At 42.4% G+C, this 21,720-nt stretch overlaps 1 protein-coding gene across 1 annotated transcript; it reads left to right on the forward strand.

The window, feature by feature from the left end:
* Nucleotides 1-13,207: 13,207 nt before the first annotated feature.
* Nucleotides 13,208-21,241, forward strand: mrasa (muscle RAS oncogene homolog a; the record flags this gene model as incomplete). The annotated part of the gene is made up of 5 exons (XM_079733355.1): nt 13,208-13,400; nt 13,711-13,864; nt 15,005-15,104; nt 15,724-15,803; nt 17,598-21,241. The coding sequence occupies 5 exons, from the start codon at nt 13,208-13,210 to the stop codon at nt 17,695-17,697; spliced, it is 627 nt and encodes a 208-aa protein (XP_079589481.1). The 3' UTR covers nt 17,698-21,241.
* Nucleotides 21,242-21,720: the final 479 nt, after the last annotated feature.

Consider the following 21,720-nt stretch of genomic DNA (forward strand, 5'->3'; position numbering starts at 1 on the left):
TGCTACCTGAGGTGAGAGTGATACTGGTGTGCTGTATGTTTTAATTAGCGGTTGCTGAAGAATATAAGTAATAAATGAAAAAATAATTCCTGCAGAACTTGTACTAGACGACCTCACCCTGAATACATGTTCCTCGGGATATTATCAAATATTCACTAAAATAGAGAATGGCTTGTAAAACATTACTTTATGTTGTCGGACTCCCAGCCAAAAGGTTCTGGGTTCGAACCCCAATGCCCACAGCCTTATCTGTAGGCATCCCTCTAGATGCACCTTGCATGCTCATTAATGACATCTTCCAAAATTCAATGTAAGTGTGTCTGGATAAAAGCATCAGCTAAATGGCAAAGAGTAAATAGTGATCGTGATAGATCTTTCATGGACAACAGCCTGGAGGATGACCTCACTGGCAGGGATGAACAATATGATGCATTTGATCTTATCTAAAGGATTACTCTCACTAAGATCCTCCCTATTATGAGCACAGAGTTGCTTTGAATCATACGTCATGCTGGAAAACCCACAGTATTATTTGGCTTGAAACCTGGAAAGACGGACCTGAAATGTTATACGCACGTAGGTAAGAATTAAAATAATTATCTTCTTCCGACAATGACAATGACAATGTTTGTGTGTGTGTGTGTGTGTGCGTGTGTGTGTGTGTGTGCGTGTGTGCGTGTGTGTTTGTGTGTAAGTGTAAGTGAGTATGTGTGTGTATCCGTGTGTGTGTGTGTGTGCAAGTGTTTGTGCATGTGTGTGCGTGTATTCTCCCTGCAGGAAAAAAGATCAAGTCTGAGGCTCTGATCCTACTGGCGCAAAACAGCTCTCTTTGGTCTCCATGGAAACAAGCAGGATCCAATGAAAGCTCTATATGTGTGTGTGTGTGTGTGTGTGTGTGTGTTTCATTCTCAGAGTCTTCAAAATGAAAGCCTTATTCAAATGTGCATTTTCTCCCTTATTCTAAACACTGTACACTATTCTATTCTGTTCCATTATATTATATCTAGTGATGTGAGGCTAGGACATCCTGTGTGCATGTGAATACAATAACTATATGAATACAATTTCTTATATAAAGTCGGGATGTTGGGCAAGAGGGCCATATCATAGGGGTAGCACGGTGGCACAGTCGATAGCATTGCTGCTCCACAGCAAAAAGACCCTAGGTTTCAACCCCGGAGGGGAGGAACTTTCTGTGTGGAGCTTGTATGTTCATGGGGGTTACCTCCCACACCACAAAAAAAACATGCAAGTTAACACTCTTGCCCTGCCTATAACCAAGGCACCACATCTGGAGTTGGTTCAGGGGCGCTACTCTGTGACAGCCCACTAATCTTAGCCCACTGCTATTAGCTACACCAAATCATCGTATCTTCTGCAGGAGCTCTCCAGCAATTTAAAAAACATTCACTTATTACATGTCTTTTAAGAATGGATGGAAATAAGAAGTAACATGATACATCTCTCCTTTTGTTTCATCACAGATTCCTGTCCTCCTAAACCATATACTCCGCTCCAGGTCTATGGTGTTTTCCATGACTGTCTAGTCCTAGTGACTCAAATAAGATGACAAGGCGGAATTTAACAGAATGCATATGTTTGTTTACTGTTATGAGTCACTATTTTGTCATTCAGCAGGCTTTTATCAAAGTGACTTTCAGTGACTTCAGTAACATGTCATGTATGAGCAGGTAGATGTCACGCGTCTTTCTCAGTATAATTTGAACACTCATACACTATCCTGGTACATTATCCTGTTCTTCTACTGTATGTATATATCAACACACTGTATGAATACAAGAAAATTCACATACAAAGGTTCACATCTTCATGGACAATCGTCATTGAGTTGCATTGAAATCATCATTGTGAAAAACAAGTCCCTGTTATTACTGTGTGGTTCACTGTTGGAGCTGCAGTGAGATGAATCAACCATACCGCACTGGTTTCTCTGATCAAGATAGGGGGAAGGTCATGGGGGTTTAAACTTTCATCTGACTAGAGGGTGTTGGGGTGGAGGTCGATGACAGCAGGCTGGTGGCTCTGGCATCAAACCTCTAACCTTTTCCACATGTTCTGCAGTACAGGGAGCGAGAGGGGGATGGAGATACAACGAGAAGAGGGGAGAGAGAGAGAGATTGGGGAGAGAACAAGTGACAGAGTGTGAGAGCAGCAAGAGAGAGAGTGAGAGAGAGGAGGAGAGATAGTGAATGAGAGAGAGAGAGAAAGAGAGAGACAGAGAGAGAAAGAGAATTAGGGGGGAGATAGAAAGAGCAAGCCTTATGTACATTTAAAAAAGCTCCAGCATATTCCCCAATGAAGTAAACGGGAGGGAAACAAAGTGATCAATACTTAAATTAAGATCAACCTGCCCATAAGTCAAGTGAGTGTCCACTTGATGAATCAATCAATCATTTGACCAATCAATTCAGCACCTTTTGATTGCTTCCCAGAAGTCCACCAAAGCCTTGATCAATAGACGAGATGTTGCAGCACAGAGACACATGTAGCCTCAAGAGGATCCAGCTACATCGAAAATATGAGTTCCACACAGACAACATTAATGCATTATCAATGATATGATTCATAATCTGTCTGTGTGTGTGTGTGTTTGGATTGTTTATTTAATATTGAGAATGATTGATACCATCGTATATCTTCTATAAATCCACACACTGCTTAAGCGTATGCTTTCACTGGTCTCACTCTCACTTGGAGGTGTCTTTGGATAAAAGCGTAAACAAATAAATGACTAAATGTATGTGTTTGCTTGATTTCTTCAGGGTGTTGGTGGGTGCACCTCCATGCATTTTAATTCAGTGAAAACCACAGATGGCGTATGTTTGTGTGTGTTTGTGCTTTTAAATACTGGATGACCATCAACAGAGTTTCCTGGAAATGGTGGGCAAGGGAGGGACTGTGGAGAGAGAGGAGAGATCAGCCCATTTCATTTGTTGTCCATTAGTGTCTGTAATGTGAGTTGTAAAAGGTAACAGCAGGCAATGCCTGACATATTTAATGTAGCATGAGTACATATCTAGCTTCCTTTCCCCTACTTGAATCCATCTCCACTTTCACACACACATACCGAACACACACACACAAACAGACACACATGCTGCCTCTACTTCCGTTACATTAGTCACACTTACAGGACATTTCTGCTCATATTTTCCGTAACCTTCAGATAATTCTGTGTGTGTGTGTGTGTGTTTTTGTGTGTGGGAGAGTGTACATGTGTTTGTGTGTGTAGTCTGTGTGTGTGTGTATTTTTGCAGGGTTAACATGTTTTGGGGGTTTTCTCCAAACGCTAACCTCAGAAAACTATAAATGTGTGTATTAATCAAAATATAAAGGATTCAAATGCCATTTCACAAGGCTTAAAAAAATACACTGGGAGCTTGACAAGATCCAATGGGCCTACTGTAATGTTTTCTGACGGCATAGGCCTAAGCATATATTGCATATTAAAAAATCCTTCATATATTGGTGTAGTTGTTTCGTTTTTATATTTTTGGTGATCCTTACATTAAATTGGCTATATTCTGCAACCGGTGAAGACAGCTTTTAGATAGCTTTGTTGTATTATATATACAATAAACTCACCTGTTGATGCTTCTTGCTACCATTAATGTTTAGAGAAAGGTTACACAAATGAGTGGGGCATTTTTACACATATTTAGGACAGACACATTTCGTGGGTTACCTCCAGAATTCAATGGACTGGGAAATGCTGTTTTGTTTTGAAAAAGGAAATAAAGTTCCCTTTGTGGAGTCTTATTTTTACATATAATTGCTACTTATTTGCTCAAATAAATAACGGCAGTAACGATTCATGGGCATACGGGATATTTTCACAATTATTTGAATCTGTCGCCATCCAGATGTGTGCAGATGAAGAAGGAGCCTTCTGGTCCGTTTGCCTTTAAACGACAGACGGAGCAAACCATTCGTGAAAAAGAGGTGTACGTAAATGGTTCGATTCATGTCTACAGTTATTACACAAAAAGTCATATTTTAACCAAAATAAAAATCTATATTCGTTATAATAGGTCAATTCATTTAGGAAATGCTTTCTCATAAGGTATTAATATACCTTTGGAATATTCGTGAAAAGCTGATGTCCCCCCTTTCGGGAGGTTCTATTTATAGTATCAGCTGTTGCAATATAAAGATTTGCTACACAACGTATTGTTTCTCGGATGTGTGGAGCTGTAGTCCATGGGCGGCAGTGGATTCACGACCTGAGACCAAGATGTGGACTATGTCAACGTGAAACCGTGTTTCGTGCACACGACAAGGATATTCACATCGGTAAGTTGCCTTTTCTTTTTTTACTGAGAAGCGGGGAGTCATCTACCAACACGGACAGTGAAGAAAACCCCTAATCCGGCTGCTCACACTAAAACAACTCTATCCTACCCCAATAACGGGCGTTTGTCGCGGGTTTTGGTTTACATTCATCTGCTGACAGCGTGGACGAGACATAGCCTTGAAAAGCCCCGTGTTTCATTCAACATTGCGGACGTCAATTTTCCGTATGCGGAAACTGCTTATTGCTGCAAACTTCGGCCAGAGATGAAGCAACCTAAAGCCCGTTAATCAGGGGCGGTAACTCGCTCTTCTATCCTCCGGTAGTCGAGAGAAAACCACGGGCCTGCCTTGGCGTTTCCAAGACCTTCATTTTACATACGCTAATTGCCTTCTTCCAATGTGCATTTTCGATTGCCACCTTCATTTTGTATCCTAAAATATATGATTTTACCGAGGCGTTCCTTAAGCCTGACGCATATGCCTGACACCAATGTGTTGCGAGAAGATGAGAGGTTTGCGTTCGTGACCGTCGAAAAGAGCCGAGTTTCTATACATCACATCGGAGTATGAGATCATTTATAGGCACTAGGCAGCCAGTCTGCACGCGCGCGCACATACGCACGCGCATGCGCGCGCACACACACACACACACACACACACACACACACACACACACACACACACACACACACACACACACATAATCATGACTATAAATAGCCAAGTGAAATCACCACAGAATCGGAGTATTGCAGAATAAGAGGAAGAAGATTCACTGCATCGTCTTTTATTCGACATTCTAAAAGTGTCAAGTCATATTCCGAGTGGTCCTGTCGATCAGTTGGAATATCATGTCTGTTTTAAGGGAGATGACAGCACTAATAGGCTTTGGCAAACAGGCATGTTGATTCTATAGGTCAATATCTCTGTAAATTGGTTTGGGTAACCCATGCAAGTGCTGCCATTGTGGGTTAGAGAAGGTAGGTTTTTATATTAATTCATTGCGAAAATGTTACAATTGTATTCCATAGCCCACATTGCAAGGCTCTTAGAAGTTGTAGATGCCTTTTGTACTTCATGTATTTCTTATTCCTACACACATAATCCTCACGCATTGACAAACTAAATATGACTTGAGGTGAATGTTTAGCTTTGATAACATCATTAAGATATAGCAGGGCTCTTCAGATAATGGTTTTTGGATATGAAGTTCAACAAGTCAATAGATTTTCAGTCGAGTAAGCCATAAAATATGACCTATAAAATAAAGTTGGAGATTCCCCCAGTGGGAGATTGAGCACCCCATTTCGTGGGTAGTCTAGCTCAAATAAGTGACAGAAATCAACAAAAACACGATCGGCCGTGCATGCGCGGAGCGACTTGGGTCCACCTGGTAGTCTGTCAGATCCATGGGTAGGGAAGCCCGAGCATAGTTTATTGTTGCTAGGAGATGCAAAGATGTGATGGACTGAGATGAGCCGCCATCCCGTGAGATCTTATACAGTCGACTGCTGAAAAACTGATAGTTGGTCTGCAGCACACACACAAACACACACACACACACGACTGCTGTCCATTGTGGTCAAACCCAGATCCTTTTGGCTGGGAGTCGAATATGGTAACCACCAAATCACTGGACCACTCTTATTATTGGATTATTTGGAAGGTTTCAAAAGCCGAGAGACACATTTGATTACCATATAAAACATGTATACACTGGCATAGGATAAACCCTTTAGCAGTGCCTGTGTTCAGATATAGCTTAAAGGATTGTCAGGTTTTCCAAGACCCAAGTTGAATTGACAATGTCAATGACGCGATATCAACCAGCCATCCTTTTTGTTCAACTACCCTTTCACGGTGTGCGCGCCATCAAGAATAGGGCAGTTGGTGAGCCATTGACATCCATTCTATTCCTAACAAGTGTTTAGCAGCTCCCATAGCTGTATCCTTGTTTTGTCCGACACAAGTAGTAGGATATGAACTGCCCTTGCCTGGTAGTTTCCTTCAATAGTGCCCACAAACTATCAAAGCCAAAAGTTTTGATACTGTGTTTACACGTTCCACTTCACATGCTCATGGACTTTGAGACTTAGAGACTGAGAGGTGCGCAGGTAGAATGTTAAAGGTCCTGGTCATGAGCCCGGTGTTGAATTTTGCATCAAGCTGTGGATGTTTTATTATTTCGACCTTCCTGTTGCAGTGGACCTCTCAGTTGGGGAATATGTTTGGTTTCAGTTGACAGTCTTGTTACTTATGCTTAAGGGTGCTTTCCGATCAGTAAAAAAATATTTGAAAATAAATAAGAATTAAATGTTACTCTTCACTCAGAATTCAGGATTAACACACGGCTTAAAAAATATCTTTGCTCAGGAGTCTGTGAGCATGCGCTCTGGCCTTTTAGCCTAGCCTGTATGCCATAGTGAGTTTGTGCTTTGTATAAAGAAGATTCTTGATCTATTTATAGTCAATTCGCCCTGCACAAAGATATGATTTTTTTATCAAGCTTGTCAGTGTAGGCTTACGAGTGACATGTTGTTCTAATGTTACTATCGTAGCATGACAGTCTGAAGAAAAAGGTAGAGAGTTAGACAAGAGAATATATGTTTAATCAGTTCTATTGAAGGCAAATGTAATGGATTGAATCTGTGCTATTATGCCGATCAAAGAATTACAATAAGTATGTTCAATAATGTTTCATACCATTCAATGAAGCAGAAAACTATAGTGCATGCTCAGCCATGGCTGTCCATCCCTGAAGGAAAGAGGATACTTTGGCAGATGTTGACTTGTGAGGAAGGATTAGCGTGTGTATGGTGTGGAAAAGGTCACACACACGCAGGAACACAACCCACACTGCAGCCTCCGCCGCACCTGGGCCACAGATTGAGGGTTGTCCATTTTCCATTCAACAGGTACTACAAATGGGAATAATCAATTCTTTGCCATTATTAGTGAAAATAGTCAATGGAAATGACTAAATATATTGAAATAGGAAACAAAGTAGCCGCCGAGCCATTGCGAAATTTCACCATTTTCTAGATTAGATCCCTGATAGGTCTAAAACGTCCTGTTTTGAGTCAAATGTGAAACTCAAGGCAGTTTACTCAAGAAACAAAATGAATGTAATAGATAGCCTGGCTATCGCCAGAACAAGCTCAGTCATAGATTGCACGTTGGTCTGGGGAAGCTGCTGTCTATTTCTTCAGCTCAAGAGGCGTGATCATCGGGCCTATTTCAACCGACTGTAGGGGTTCGGAGAAGCGAGTTTGGTGATTGGCTTCCGCAAAAACGTATCGGAAGCAGAAAGAAATGTATTGCTGCCCATCTATCATCTAGCAATGCAAAAAATATTTTCATTTTGTTATAGATTTTCAACTAATGTCAATCAAAACAAAGCTGTAGGTAGGTCTTTGCTAAACACTAAAATATTCCTAGCTTTAAGTTAAATGCTAAAAAGTAATGACAGACAATTGTTTCTGTAATCCCTTCAGGACGTGTTCCCAAAACGAAAGGACCCCATCCTCTCTTCCCTGAGAACCACATTCCCAATCCTTTAGCTTAACATCTAGCTCTGGGAAAACTTGAAGGTTTTTCTCCTGACAGCTGCATGAAGACCTGTTACATAACAAACCCAGTTCTCTGTGTGTGCAACACATTGTTTGAATAATAGATGGCTGTTGATGCAGGCATTGTGTGGTACAGGCCAGGGTGTGAGCCATGTCCTCACTTTGTTTCTGGTGGGCCAACACACGGTCCCCACTTTGTTCCCACGTGAACAGGGAAGCCAAAGGAACCTTTCCCAGGGAAGGAGCCTGAGATGTTTCCATGGTGACGCTGTATATGTCACGTTCAGAGGGTGGAGCTTAGGACCAGGGAGAACTAAGCATACTGTTTCCGTAGTTTGAAATCACTGTTCAGCCTATGAATCAACGACAGCTAGCAGCCAATTGCGAGCAATGTACAACCTGTAAAAAAAAAAAATGTACTTTCCTTGAATCACACACATCTACCCAGACCTTAACCTTACACACACTGATCCATACAAAAACTGACTTACACAGTAATTTTCCACCAGACTTAAATCGACATTTTTGTTTTTACATTTCACACTTTATTTATTTTTCTTCTAAAGGGTTGTGCCACTTATCATTCATAAACAACAGTTTGGTTTGTAATTGACTTGCCCCAGAGTGCTTAAGCACACAATGTAAATGTTTCTTTCTTATAATCCAACGTACTGACTAGATTGGTTGGCCAACTGGCTAACTCAGCTGTGAGAATGTTCTCAAGAGCTCTGACTAGGATGGCGTTTCCTGGTTGGCTGTTGTTGACTGGCTTGCTGGCTGGCTGATGTATTGGCTGGTTGACAGTTTGGCTGATATGCTTGCTGCGACTGGCTGATATGCCTATTGACTGACTGCTATTCTAGTTTGATTGGCTGGTTAGCAGGCTGAAGAACTGGTATAATGGTTTGACTGGCTGATTGGCTTGTTGACTGACTGGTATGCTGGTTTGATTGGCTAATTGGCTTGCTAATTGACTGGTATGCTGGTTTGACAGGCTGGTCGGCTTGTTGACTGACCGGTATGTTTGTTTTACTGGCTAATTGGCTTGCTGACTGACTGCTATGCTGGTTTGACTGACTGGTTGGCTTGCAGTGGAAGAAAGGAAGCATATTCCTTCCCTCCATTGTTGCGGGCAGGAAGGGGTGGACTGCTGCCAGCTGACAGCTGTTTCCTGCTGGGTGACAGAGGGTCGGGGGGGCTGAGGGGGAGCTGGTGGTGGATGGGGGGGGGCGCTAACGTGTGTTTGCTTGAGTCGAGTGCTTACACTGCTCTCCACAATTCCTGCACATGGAAACGCTAGATATCATGTACAGTGCTGTCGTCTAAATAGCCAATCTTCAAAACATTTCTTAACATTGATTGCCATGTTGTATTTCTCATGAAAAATATTTATTTAATGCCAATGTTAACATTTCTTTTTTTATCCAAGCACTTAGTACTCAGTTGTTCTGGGAAAAACGTCTGGTACTTATTCAGACACTTGACAAGCGGCAGCATTGCCCATGATGTTTCTCTGCTCTCTGTGGTTATGCTCCGTGAGGGATACTAGACCAGCTGGAGTCCTTTCCTTGGTTCCCATCACAGAGAAGGATCATGAAGGATGGAGCGTTGTCTGATGAGCTTGCTCAACTTCCGTTTCACTGCAAAAATGGCTCAGCCGAGAGAAGGCCCTTCCCAGCCCCAATCCAGCCCAAGAACAACTTTAACGGCCCTAGGTTAAGGGAGGTCAGGTAGTTGTGAGGGTTAGGATTTGGCCATGGCGTCTAGTTAGGCTTCTGAAACAATTGAGATTAATCTACGGGTTGTAGGGCTGCTCAATTATGGGAAAGATCATAATCATGATTATTTTGGTCAATATTGAAATCACGTTATTCAAACTATTATTTTTGAGTTTGAAAACATGTATTTATTCACCATGTCTCTCCCAAAAAAACCTTTGTAACTGAGAACTTTGAAATTTCTCCTTAAAATAATACACAAAATGGTCAAAAAGAAAATGTTACAATCTAAAATGATATGCAGATATGTGTCCAGCTGTTCTGCCCTTTCTATAAATCATTAAAAAAAATTTTTTAGAAGTAATGTTAAATCAAAAAACTCGATTATGTAAATTTTCTGATCGTTTGACGCTAAAATCGAAATCACGATCAAAATTCGATTAATCGCCCAGCCGTAACGGGTTGTTTGAGTGTAAAATCAAGAAAGACCCTGAAAAGGGACAGCGAGCCAAGGTGAGAGCAGCAGTATATTAAATAGTATATAGAATATTGTATATTCAACATGAGTAGATGCAGCACCAGTTATCACTCCAAATAAATTAGTAGGTGAAAAAAATGCTGGAGGGGTTATAAAAATAATCTGTTCTTCATAATATTCTTTGGGTGTACCACCCTTTAAAAAAAGGGGGTTGTGGTGGGAATCTGATTACCCTTACACATGTAAATGCTTTATCCAATTTCCTGCCATAGAGGATAGCTCAGTGTAACCAGTGTTTGGTGTGTGTGTAATGGCGCTTCATGTGTCAGCAGGCGGTATAGTGGCCCGCACATTCTCCTTGCATTATCTATAAGGTTACCATTGTCAGGCAAACAAACCCTTTCTTACTCTACAGTAGGACTAGAGCACAGAAATTAGTGATCGACCGATATATCGGCTGGCCGATATATCGGCTGGCCGATATATCGGCCGATATTTGCTTTTTTTACGTGTATCGTATCGGCCATTTATTTTTATTTATTTATTTATTTATTTTCTTCAGCATGATTTACAGACAGTGCAATAAACAGTAAACATTTTTTTTAAATTTGAGATATTGTAACATTTGTTATCGTCATTGTGTCATTTTTATGATGTTAACTGAGGGAGGCTTAGCCTGGAAATCCACACCCACATCTAGAAAACTGTAGGGTCTGGCAACGAGTAATGAAAATGGCCCAACTCGAGGGGCCGCACCAAGCATGCATTTGGAAATATCAGAAGAATACAAGGGGTGACGTATCCAGACCAGTGGAGCTAATCAATAGATAAGACTCTTGCCGTATCCGGTCGGTAAAACAGCAACACTTTTGGCCCGCCTATATTGATACATCACGAGTATACACAAGTATATTGCTCGTTCCCAGAGTGACTCGCTGAGCAAATTCAAATTGTGCTCTCGCGAGAACTCCAGGATTTCCAGGGTATTATCGGCTATAAATATCAGCTCAAGAAAATCGGTGTATCGGTTATCGGCTAAGGCTGATGAAAAAATATCGGTATCGGTATCGGCCCTAAAAAATCCATATCGGTCGATCCCTAACAGAAATGCATAGAGTACCTTGTATCAAAGTAAGAGGGGGGCATGATAGTCTAATGCTACTTTGAACTTACTTTGATCAATTAGCAATTACCCTACCTGTGTAATGGCCTGTATCTCAATTCACTGTTTCTCAATTCAATTCACAAAAAAGAGTCTGAGAACATATTCAGAAAAGCCTCAGTGGACAAAATGTAAGCCAGTTTCCAAGAAATGCTTATATATTTGAAAACCCTGATGTAATTTCAAACTCGGATTTAAAATTGTGTCGAGTCTGATTGGAATCAGAAAGTCTGACCAGTGGCATTCTTACAGGATGCCCCATTGAAGCCACCCACAGTGGTCACTTCCAGGTGGCAACAGTAGTAAACACATCAGGATGGCATGACTGTAGCATTGAGGTCTGAGGACATGAGCAGCGTCACACTACCTATTTATTGACATTTCCTCTCACCCTCACAATTATGCCATTGTATTCGGCTTTATAGGGCCCTATTTTAACGGTCTGAAACGCGAGTGAGAAGCGCCAAACGCATGTAGCTATATGGGCGGGACTATGGCGATGTTGCTATTATAGTGGCGGATAAATGACTCTTGCGCCCAATGCAAATCTAAAAAGGGTTGCCTTGAAGTAGCCTAATTAACCATAGGTGTGGTTTTGGCAATAAACCGATGAGAATGCCATCACCCATCCCCTTTAAGAGCTATGAGCGCATTTGAACCTGACCAGTTGATATTTTGACAGCGCATTTGCAGTCTCCGATGAGACAGATGCATGACCACATGAATTTTAAACTTCAAATGGCTCAGGTTATGGCAAAGTAATATGGCCTTATTCACACATGGAATCACGTTTTCTTCTACAACTTCAGAAATATAAATCATATATATCATCATATAAATTTCGGCAAAGAAAACGTAACACACATATGATATGCGGTCCTGTGGCCGCAACTGTGGTTCTATTTAATGATATGTGGCAATACATTAAAAAACATTGTTTCTTACCAGTATGGTATACATTATCTTTATCGACTTGTGTTCCTAATATGCAGAGTCCCCCCCGTTAATATACATTGCCATGGACTGTATTATGCGTTACGTGTTTAGTTTGCGTAAAACAGATGGATGCTCGCGGGAAAACGTATGTTTTCTCACAATCAAATACTCAGAAATTCTCAAAGTTATGGGGTTGTACACGATGTCTGTGTAAAGAAAATATGTGTTTGCTGTACGGTGTTTGCAGATGCTTTGATATAAAAGTACAACTTATTACCGCTGTATCAGCTGTTCTTTCCCATGTCCCAAATAATCAATAAATCATTTAACCTAAAACGAGATTTTGTTTTGGAAGGCTGGGATATTTGCTTGAGTTTATTATTGTTATTATTATTATTTTAACGTGTGTGTGTGTGTGTGTGTGTGTGTGTGTGTGTGTGTGTGTGTGTGTGTGTGTGTGTGTAATATAATAAATGTTGGGGACAGATGACTAGTCATGCATGATGTTTTTCTGGAGGACTCTAGAAGCCATCTCTTTTGAGATCACACCTCCAGCATGACCTTATGTGACCGTGGCAGGACGCTGGCCTCTTTCTATCAGTTCTTGGGTGTTATCTGTTTCCTGCTGTCTCGGCCACCACTTTAATCCACCTCTCTTTCGGTGGTCCGGTCTCCATGGTGACAAATAAGCAGAAGCCGATTCAACAGCTTTAACACTTCTCCTTTTTCTCTCTCCCTTTTTCTATTTCTTGCTCGCTTTTACTTTGTCCACCTCTCTTGCTGTCCGCTTTTCTTCTTCTTCTCCTCCATTGCTCTTTTATGTTCTCTCTCTCTCTCACACTCCCTCTCTCTCTGTCTCTCTGACTCTTCTCTCTCTCTCTCTCCTGCTCTCCCCCTCTCTCTTCTTGTTGCAGGTTTTTGTGTTAGACCAGCCACCTACTACTAGCCTACTTCCCCACCTCATTCTCATTTCGTATCCACCGGGGGGGTGGTGGTGGTGGTGGTGGTGGTGGTGGAAGTGGTGGTAACCATGGCGACCAGCGCGGTGCCTAGCGACAACCTTCCGACGTACAAGCTGGTGGTGGTCGGGGATGGGGGTGTGGGGAAGAGCGCTCTCACCATCCAGTTCTTCCAGAAGATCTTTGTGCCAGACTATGACCCCACCATAGAGGACTCCTATCTTAAACACACAGAGATAGACGGCCAGTGGGCCATACTTGATGGTAGGTACATTGTGTGTGTGAGTGTGCGTATTTCAAAGAAAAAACACAGACCTCAATGAATACGTTAAATTCTATAAAAGTGTGAGTGTGAGTGTCGGCTAGGTTACAGAGAGGTAAGGTTTGAACGATGGTTCAATTGTTTGCGCCGCTAATAATATAGTTATTACATGGTTGGAATTAGGTTAACGCTTGCCTTTCTAAAGAAAGAAAGAAAGCAAACTCTGTGTGTGTGTGTGTGTGTGTGTGTGTGTGTGTGTGTGTGTGTGTGTGTGTGTGTGTGTGTGTGTGTGTGTGTGTGTGTGCGCGCCAGTGTTGGACACGGCGGGTCAGGAGGAGTTCAGTGCCATGCGGGAACAGTACATGAGGACCGGGGATGGCTTCCTCATCGTGTTCTCTGTAACAGACAAGGCCAGCTTTGAGCACGTTGACCGCTTCCACCAGCTCATTCTACGGGTAAAAGACAGGTAAGACCTAACGGTTGAGCCTTTTCTGTGTGTAAACATGGCCTGAAAGCACTCCTCCAAGCCTTGGGAGATCCTTGAATGTGTCTTTGTTTGTGAACTCAAATTCCTCACCCGGACCTTAATGTCTTTTAACACACCTGCTGTTGGAAATCGAGCAATTTTTTTTACTTTTAGCAGAAATCGACCTTATTGGATATAGCTGATTCTTTCATTGAATTCCTATCCATAAATGCCAAGCTCTATTGTGTGTCGCAGTGATACTGAGCCTCACATACCTATTCAAAATACCACACGTAGAATCAACATCTCCCTTCAGATGTCCTCCCTCATGGCCATTGGTACAGCTGTACCGCAGTGAACACAGTGGAACCAAAGCAGTCTAGTGTGTTTATACCGCTCAACCACACCTGAAACCATCGTAGAAATGGACTTCTCCTACATCTCACTTCTTAAGGTTTACTCTGTTCATCACGACAGTCTGTGAACCCTTTGAAATGTTCTCTTAGTCCACGACGTGTACAAGGCAGAGACGAGGCAGACAAAAGTGTTGTTTTTGGCTAACCTACCTTGCTATCCTCCGAACTCGTTCCCGTAGGCTGATCGATCCATCATACATCCCTCGTGGGATGGGATCTATCCATCATACCTCTATGATGACAAATGATGACTAATCAACTTCACACCTCGGGGTGAAATGGAGGCATTTTAATAAAAAGATTTATACTTTTAGCCATGGGGGATCATGTTCATATAATATGAGCCATAATACCGATGCTGTCATGCCTGCCTCAACCCACCAAGCCGTCCTCGAAACAGCATATGCTACATTCTTCTATTAGGTTATAAAGCAGGAACACAAGGCAACAGTGATTTCACATTAATGAGCAGGTAGGCGGTAAAGGCATCTTAGCTCCAGGATGTCTGTTAGACTCCTGTGAACATCAGGAATCGAACCCAGTATATTCTGGCTGGGCGTCAAAACACCCCAACCGCAACACTATCCGTCCCGTTGTATCATCCAGCTGATGATGTTCTAAAAGTAAACTGCAGAAACACGCCGGAGGAACTGTGGTGGTTAAAGCCTGCAGAGTCAGCGGTCTGGGAGCCGTTTGTTTATGTGTGTATTGTGTTGTGTTTTAGGGAGGCGTTCCCCATGGTGCTGGTGGCCAACAAAGTGGACCTGGTACATCTGAGGAAGATCACCAGCGAGCAGGGCCAGGAGATGGCTGCCAAACACAATGTAGCTGTTTACACTGTGTGTGTGTGTGTGTGTGTGTGTGTGTGTGTGTGTGTGTGTGTGTGTGTGTGTGTGTGTGTGTGTGTGTGTGTGTGTGTGTGTGTGTGTTTGTGTGTGCGGGCTGGTGTGCGCTTGTGAACGAGGAGCGTGAGTATGGTTTCTGGACACAAAGTATTTTGGATGCGAGGTTGAGGGAGAGGGAGAGGGTGTGTGAGGGAGAGACTCAGTTCTGCTGAGTTTGCATTCTCTCTGTGGTGGTTCGTGAGTTCGGTCCAGAAGGACAGCAGAGCACAAAGAAAACGACAGCCTGCTGCTGCCCTCCTCCCCGAAACAGGACCTCTCCCCCCCACCGGACCAGACACACACCCAGAACACAAACCCAACAAACAACCCCCCTCTGTTTGAATACAACAGTTCTATTTGATTTCCACCCCTGCTTTTGTTTCTACTTAAAGGGGGTTCCTGTTGACCGATCATTTTTATTTATTTTTCTGGACCGAAAAACCAAACGTTATGGACATCTTCTTCTCAGTTTTTTACCTACTCCTGACAGATATAAACGCTACTCCATTTTGAAACATAGGTGAAACCTGGCCATTGTGTTTTTTGTTTGTCTTTCCAGATTACCTACATTGAAACTAGTGCCAAGGATCCTCCTCTCAACGTGGACAAGGCCTTTCATGAGTTGGTACGCGTCATCAGGTAATACGTCTCCTGCGCCCTGATTAATGGATGTCATGGGTCCTGTCCAGCTCAACTGGTAAAACGTTTCAACAACACTCACCGGGTTAGGGGTTAAATTTCCTCTGACGCCACCCATGCTAAGAATGTATGCTTGCATGTCATTGTAAGACGCTTTGGATAAAGGCCTCCACCAAATTGCCACCATATACTTGGGGCTGTTGGATCTTCTGTGTAAAATATATATTTGAGTTTATCTAAGTTATGTCTTCAAAACATCCCAAATAATGATGTATTATATACTAAGCAGTATTCGGTTCACATTCTGGGATTGGAGCACATAGTGCACCAGCTCAAGTCAAGAATGCCTCGGAACAAGAGGCCCTTGTGTCTTTCTCCTTGTCCTCGGCACATATCTAGCCAGGAATAGAGTTTGGACTATGAAAGAGTGTTGGACGTGAAGCGAAGAAAGGGCCGGGGGGGGGGGTGGGTGTCAGGGCAGTGAAAGTGTTCTCAGGAAGGAACTCGCGACGAGGAGTGAAAAATTCCCCAGAGTTATTTCCTGTCTTAACAGACGTGTAATTTAAGGAGAATTTGGTTTCTGCTGATGTTCCCGATGTGGTCACATCCTGTCTGAGAGCCGACTGCTACCACTCAGAGGATCAAACGGGGCTGGTGATGTCATCCGGTTGATTGAGATGTACAGTGCGTGTAAGTGAGGCGAGGATACCGCAGAAATCCCCCCTGACGACTTGCATTGTGTTTTTTCAATCATTTCATCACCACTTTTACATTCCAAACCCTTGAACCCACTGTGGAAAAAAACAATGTACTCACTCTTTTCCAAAAAGATATGTCTGAGGAAAAGTGGTGATGAGTGAGGCTACACTGCCCTCTAGTGATCAAACTTAAATACTTTGTTTTGTGTATAACCGTAGTATCGCTGAGCCAGCCCTTTCCTACGGAAAATCTTGCTCACAGATTTAAATTAACTGTGTCATAAACCAACCTACTTGCCAGGAAGTGGTGTTTTGATTGACAGGCATGACCAAGCAAAGATGGTACGCCAGCAACGGTACTACCATCAAACAGGAGACTCTTGTCTTCAGCTTCTGACAGATGCTGCATGGCTTAACTCTAACCTCAGGAGGTTAGGATGAGTTCAGGATGAGTCGCATGGGGACACGCGACTCATGGGGTCGCGTGGGAATAAGGGAGATGCTTTGGTCCAGGGAGATTCAGTGAATTCAGATACACAACGTCAAGGAACAGTTAGAGGTTGGGGCGTCTTGGTCCAAGATGCTTACAGGTGGGACCTGGATAATCAAACACGGTACCGTTGACCTGGGAGTTGTAAGCTCTAGTGAACTATCCTTGTGCTGTTTCTGGTTGTACTTCCCGCTGTTTTGATGTTGTTGTTGATGTTCTACATAGCCTTTCCCAAACTTAAGGTCGTGACCTAAAATAGGTCCCAAATTGGCAGAGTAAAATGCAGAACAATGCTCTGTGAATTCATGTTCCTGATTAAAATAGAAGAGCGTTACCACACCTCCATTTGACACTTAAAACGCTGTTCAGAAAATGACTGCATTAGTCACTGTTCACGAATGATCATAGCTCATTAAACAAATAAATTGATTCCACATGTATTATATATACCCTTTATAGATATGTTTTAAGTAAGAAGTGATTGTTATCGGTTCATAAATTACTTTACTTTAATAATAGCTACAATCAACCACATCAAGTCAACAAATCGTATGCATTCATTTAAAAGTGTTATACATTACACTCTTGTGTTGTTCTCCGTCTCAGACAACAGGTCCCGGAGCGGAGCCAGAAGAACAAGAAGAAGATGAAGTGGAGAGGAGAACGCTCCACAGGCTCTCACCGCTTCCACTGCATCATATTGTGACTGCCTTCCTTCTCTGAATTCTCTGTTAACTCACAGACACACACAGAAACACTCAGCCTCCCTCGCAGACACACATCCACACTGTCATACACACTCACACACCCGCAAGCATATCTTTTGATGTCAGGGAGTACTGTAACCCCTAGCGGTCATCGACTACTGGAGCACAAGAGGAGGAGGAGGGGATGTTAAAAGGTGGACAGACAGAAGGAGGTCCAGGGAGACTGGAATGAGCTGTGGCAGGAGGACCCCGTTAGAAACGTCCCGGTGACCCTGAGGAGCAGATCCTCCTGAGACACAGTCAACTGCTCTCTTTCCTCCGCAGTCTATGGTTCAATGAGAAGCCTCATGAGGAGGCTTCATGAAGAGGCTACTCTGTGACTTTGAACCCCGGATCTCCATGCAGCGTCCGTACTCCGTACTGGTGTCAAACCGCTCCATGTGATTGGACGCGGCGCACAGGAAGCGCCTGGACAATGGCGGCGAGAACTAGGACAGTGGTGAAACTATTTCACCAACCTGATCTATCTATCTATCTATCTATCTATCTATCTATCTATCTATTGATCTATCTATATCTTTCTGTTTATCTGTCTCCCTATCCCCTTTTCTCTCTCTCTTTGGTCTTTCTCCTGCCTACTCCCTCTCTCCTTAGCTCTTACTCTCCCCCTATCTCTCTTTCTCTCCGATGCGCCCTCTGGTGTCCAAATGGACGAAGGTCAGAGGAGTGCTGCTCAAGGCAGGAGGTGTACTGGAAGGACAGATGTGTAGAGGTGGAAACCGTTCATGTTTTTCTTTTTCTATGAATCAATGGAAGTTAATGTTTCGTGCTGATGTCGATGGGTCAAGGCCCGTGAGTCCTGTGAGTTTAAAGTGTAAATTGTGATTTTTTTGTGATGCTCGGTTAAGTGGTGCTGGAAGGTCCGATCAGAAGAGACGGCAGGAGGAAATCAGGAAATATAGGAAAGAGAGAGAGGGATCAATGGTATGTATGTTATGCAGGTGTTCTCTGAATGCATCAGGAGAAGTTGCTTCATGTAGCCATTGGTCAGTGAAGCCTGAGTTGGAGGGTTGATTAAATCAGAGGTGTGAAAGTTAACAGTAAAAGCAACCATACGACCATGTTTACATAGACATCTATAATAGTATTATTTTCTATCATAGTCTTTACGAATCCTTGCAGTTTCTACATCGTGCACTAAAACCAGAAGTGTGTTCTCACATACTGACTGCAGTGCACGCATCGACCGTAGGAATACATTTATTTTAAGGTAAAAGAAGGCAGCAGTTTGAATGAAGTCCCTATTATAGTTGCCATTATAAACACGTGAGATTTACGGATGCATTGAAAATCATTTTCACAAGGGCCAGGAGAACTTGCCTGAAGAAGCAGTTTTGCACTGGCCACAAACCAAAAGATGTGATTTCAGTTACTTCAGGGCTGTAGGGGAAATGTCATCACCTGTACTTTAGGTTCAACGGAGGACAGCTGTAACGTTAAAAGCTTTTACCCTGGGTTAAAAGTTGAAGCGTGGGTAATCCAGCCCCCTCACATACCGTGCAGGTTGGCCTGGGAAAATATTCCAGGATTTTGAGATGAGCCATGGTCAGTTCTCGCCCAGTGTTGCAGGTTTTGTGTTTTGGAATGTGCCAACGTGTGAACGGAAAGACGCCATGTTAACGATGACCCGGAGTAGAGAACGGGTTGAAGCGGACCACCAACTGAAGCAGCAAGATATTCAAAATGTAGGGGAAAGCAAGTTTAGAAGGTGGATGTGAACAATTTAATAACCTATGAAATGGCATGTACTGTTATCGCACTAAAATAAGTTTTGAGGGTCTTTCGGGTCTTGATGAAAACTGTCTCTCGAAGGATGGAAACTTTTTTGCACTTTTAATAGAATTTCAAATTTTCCTCATAGTTCGTGGCTCTCCTTTCAGATCGGTAAGACGAAGAGAAAGCCACGGTGGAATTTGAATGTCAAAAAATAACACGCAAATAGAGTTGTAGCCCTATCTGCCTGTGTGTGCCTGTTGGTCAGGAAGAGTTGAGTATGAGAGTGTTGAGACTAAATCAGATTCAATGGGTTCATAAATATATATATATATGTTTTGGAACCGTGGAAGACTGAATTCAACAGCTTTTCAATTACTGCAAAGGAAATGAAAGGAAATCTGCAGTAAATGTCAACATAAGTGACACACACAGGACGAATAAATATTGTAAAAGGGACTTTTCGACAGTCTGTGTTGGTCATAGAATGGACATGAGTGTACTGTTTGACTATGGAGCAACAGACCTTGGGCTGGGGGGGGGGCTGTGTTTAAAGACAATGTTATTGTGTATGTTTGATACTTTTTGTATTATTGATATGATCTTGCAGTGTTTTTTTTAAAACAACTGAATAATTTATTACTGTCAATTTTACCTCAGTGTGTCCCAGACCTGGACAAAAGAATATTTGAAAAAAAGATGATTTGACTGGCGTGTTGAATTTCAGCAGTGTTGTTCAAGGACAGCTGAGTGCCCAGTAAGGCCCACGGCCCTCACCCCTGGGACCACTGCAGACAGGAGTTGCATTATTCTGTAATGAACCCATGGCCCAGGGTGCGGACACTTACTTTGGATTGAAATAAAAGGAATGACTCTTGAAATATTAAGAAACTTTCTCCGACATCTTTGGGTCTTGGTTTAAAGGTCCCATGGCATACCACCAGGTGTGCTGTGTTTAGCGTTACAAGGCGTTTTAGATATCTGCCCCTTATGACATCACAGGCGGGCGTGTCCACCTAGATGTGTGACGGATAGATGAGCAACGTTTGCTACAGTCCACTGGGTAGGCTTGTAGCCTGATCTATCCAGCACAGATCTAGGTGGACACGCCCACCTATGATGTCATAAGGGGCAGATTTCCAAAACGGCTTCTAGCGGCTAATCACACCACACCTGGTGGCATGTCATGGGACCTTTAAGTTCTACTTTTTAATAACAGAGTTGAAATGCAAGCACACCTGGGTCAGCTCTAAGACAATACCAGACAGAGGATGACAGCCATTCGAAGCCTAAGGAATGTTTTGTATCTAATCCTAGTTCAGTAGCGTTGTTTGAGTATTTTGGTCCCATTTGGCACAGTTGACATATTAAGGATCACTGCAAAATTTGCAGTCAGCAAATGGTTGGTTTAATAATAATAATAATAATAATAATAATACATTTAAAACTTGGCTTGAACAAAAAAGAACACCACATTTTTCTTGCATTTCATTTTTACCAAAGCAAATTCCCCCAAATTAATGTATGCACTTCAATATCAAGAGCGGACCAAGCCTGCATGCAAGCTGAATCAAGAAAACTGTTTTTTCACCTGCTTAGAGAAACTAATATATCAACACATGGACCATGTTGACCGTTGGATTAATTGTATTAGAATTTAACACTTTGCGATTCTGAAATGTGAATACTGAACTGTGTATTTATGGCCAGGTGTGTCTGGCTGTGTCATTCTGCAGAGCTAGAGGAGGCACAAACAACTCAACTATGGCCTTTTATAGCCTCAGGGGTCCTTTCTCTTTCAATAAAGAATTACATTACATACAGTTGTAGTTTCATGTGGATGAATGTAGTACTTATTTTATTCAGGTTTCCCCAGAAAATAAACATTAATATGAGAGTTACTCTATTAATTAGTTAAACTAAACATTAATGCGGTTAAGAAACTCCTAATAGGGCTCCATAAACTTTGTACATATACAAAGTTTTATTGATGTGCCACGACACAACTTATCTATTGCTCCAGACATCCCTGTTGTTATTAAATCAACACAACTTCAAGAGTTGGCTCAGTGATTTGTTGAAAGCTTTATTGTATGTATTATTGAAAAATATGATGAATACAATGATTACATAGGACATAATAAGAAACAATAGCCGTATCTTTTAAATGATGTTTCTGCAAAGGGAGCAGCTGTTGTTTACAGTATAGTGTGTAGTATAGTACTATAGTTCATTGTATGTTATAGACC

Source organism: Pollachius pollachius, assembly GCF_949987615.1.
Source record: "Pollachius pollachius genome assembly, chromosome: 3".
NCBI lineage: Eukaryota > Metazoa > Chordata > Actinopteri > Gadiformes > Gadidae > Pollachius > Pollachius pollachius.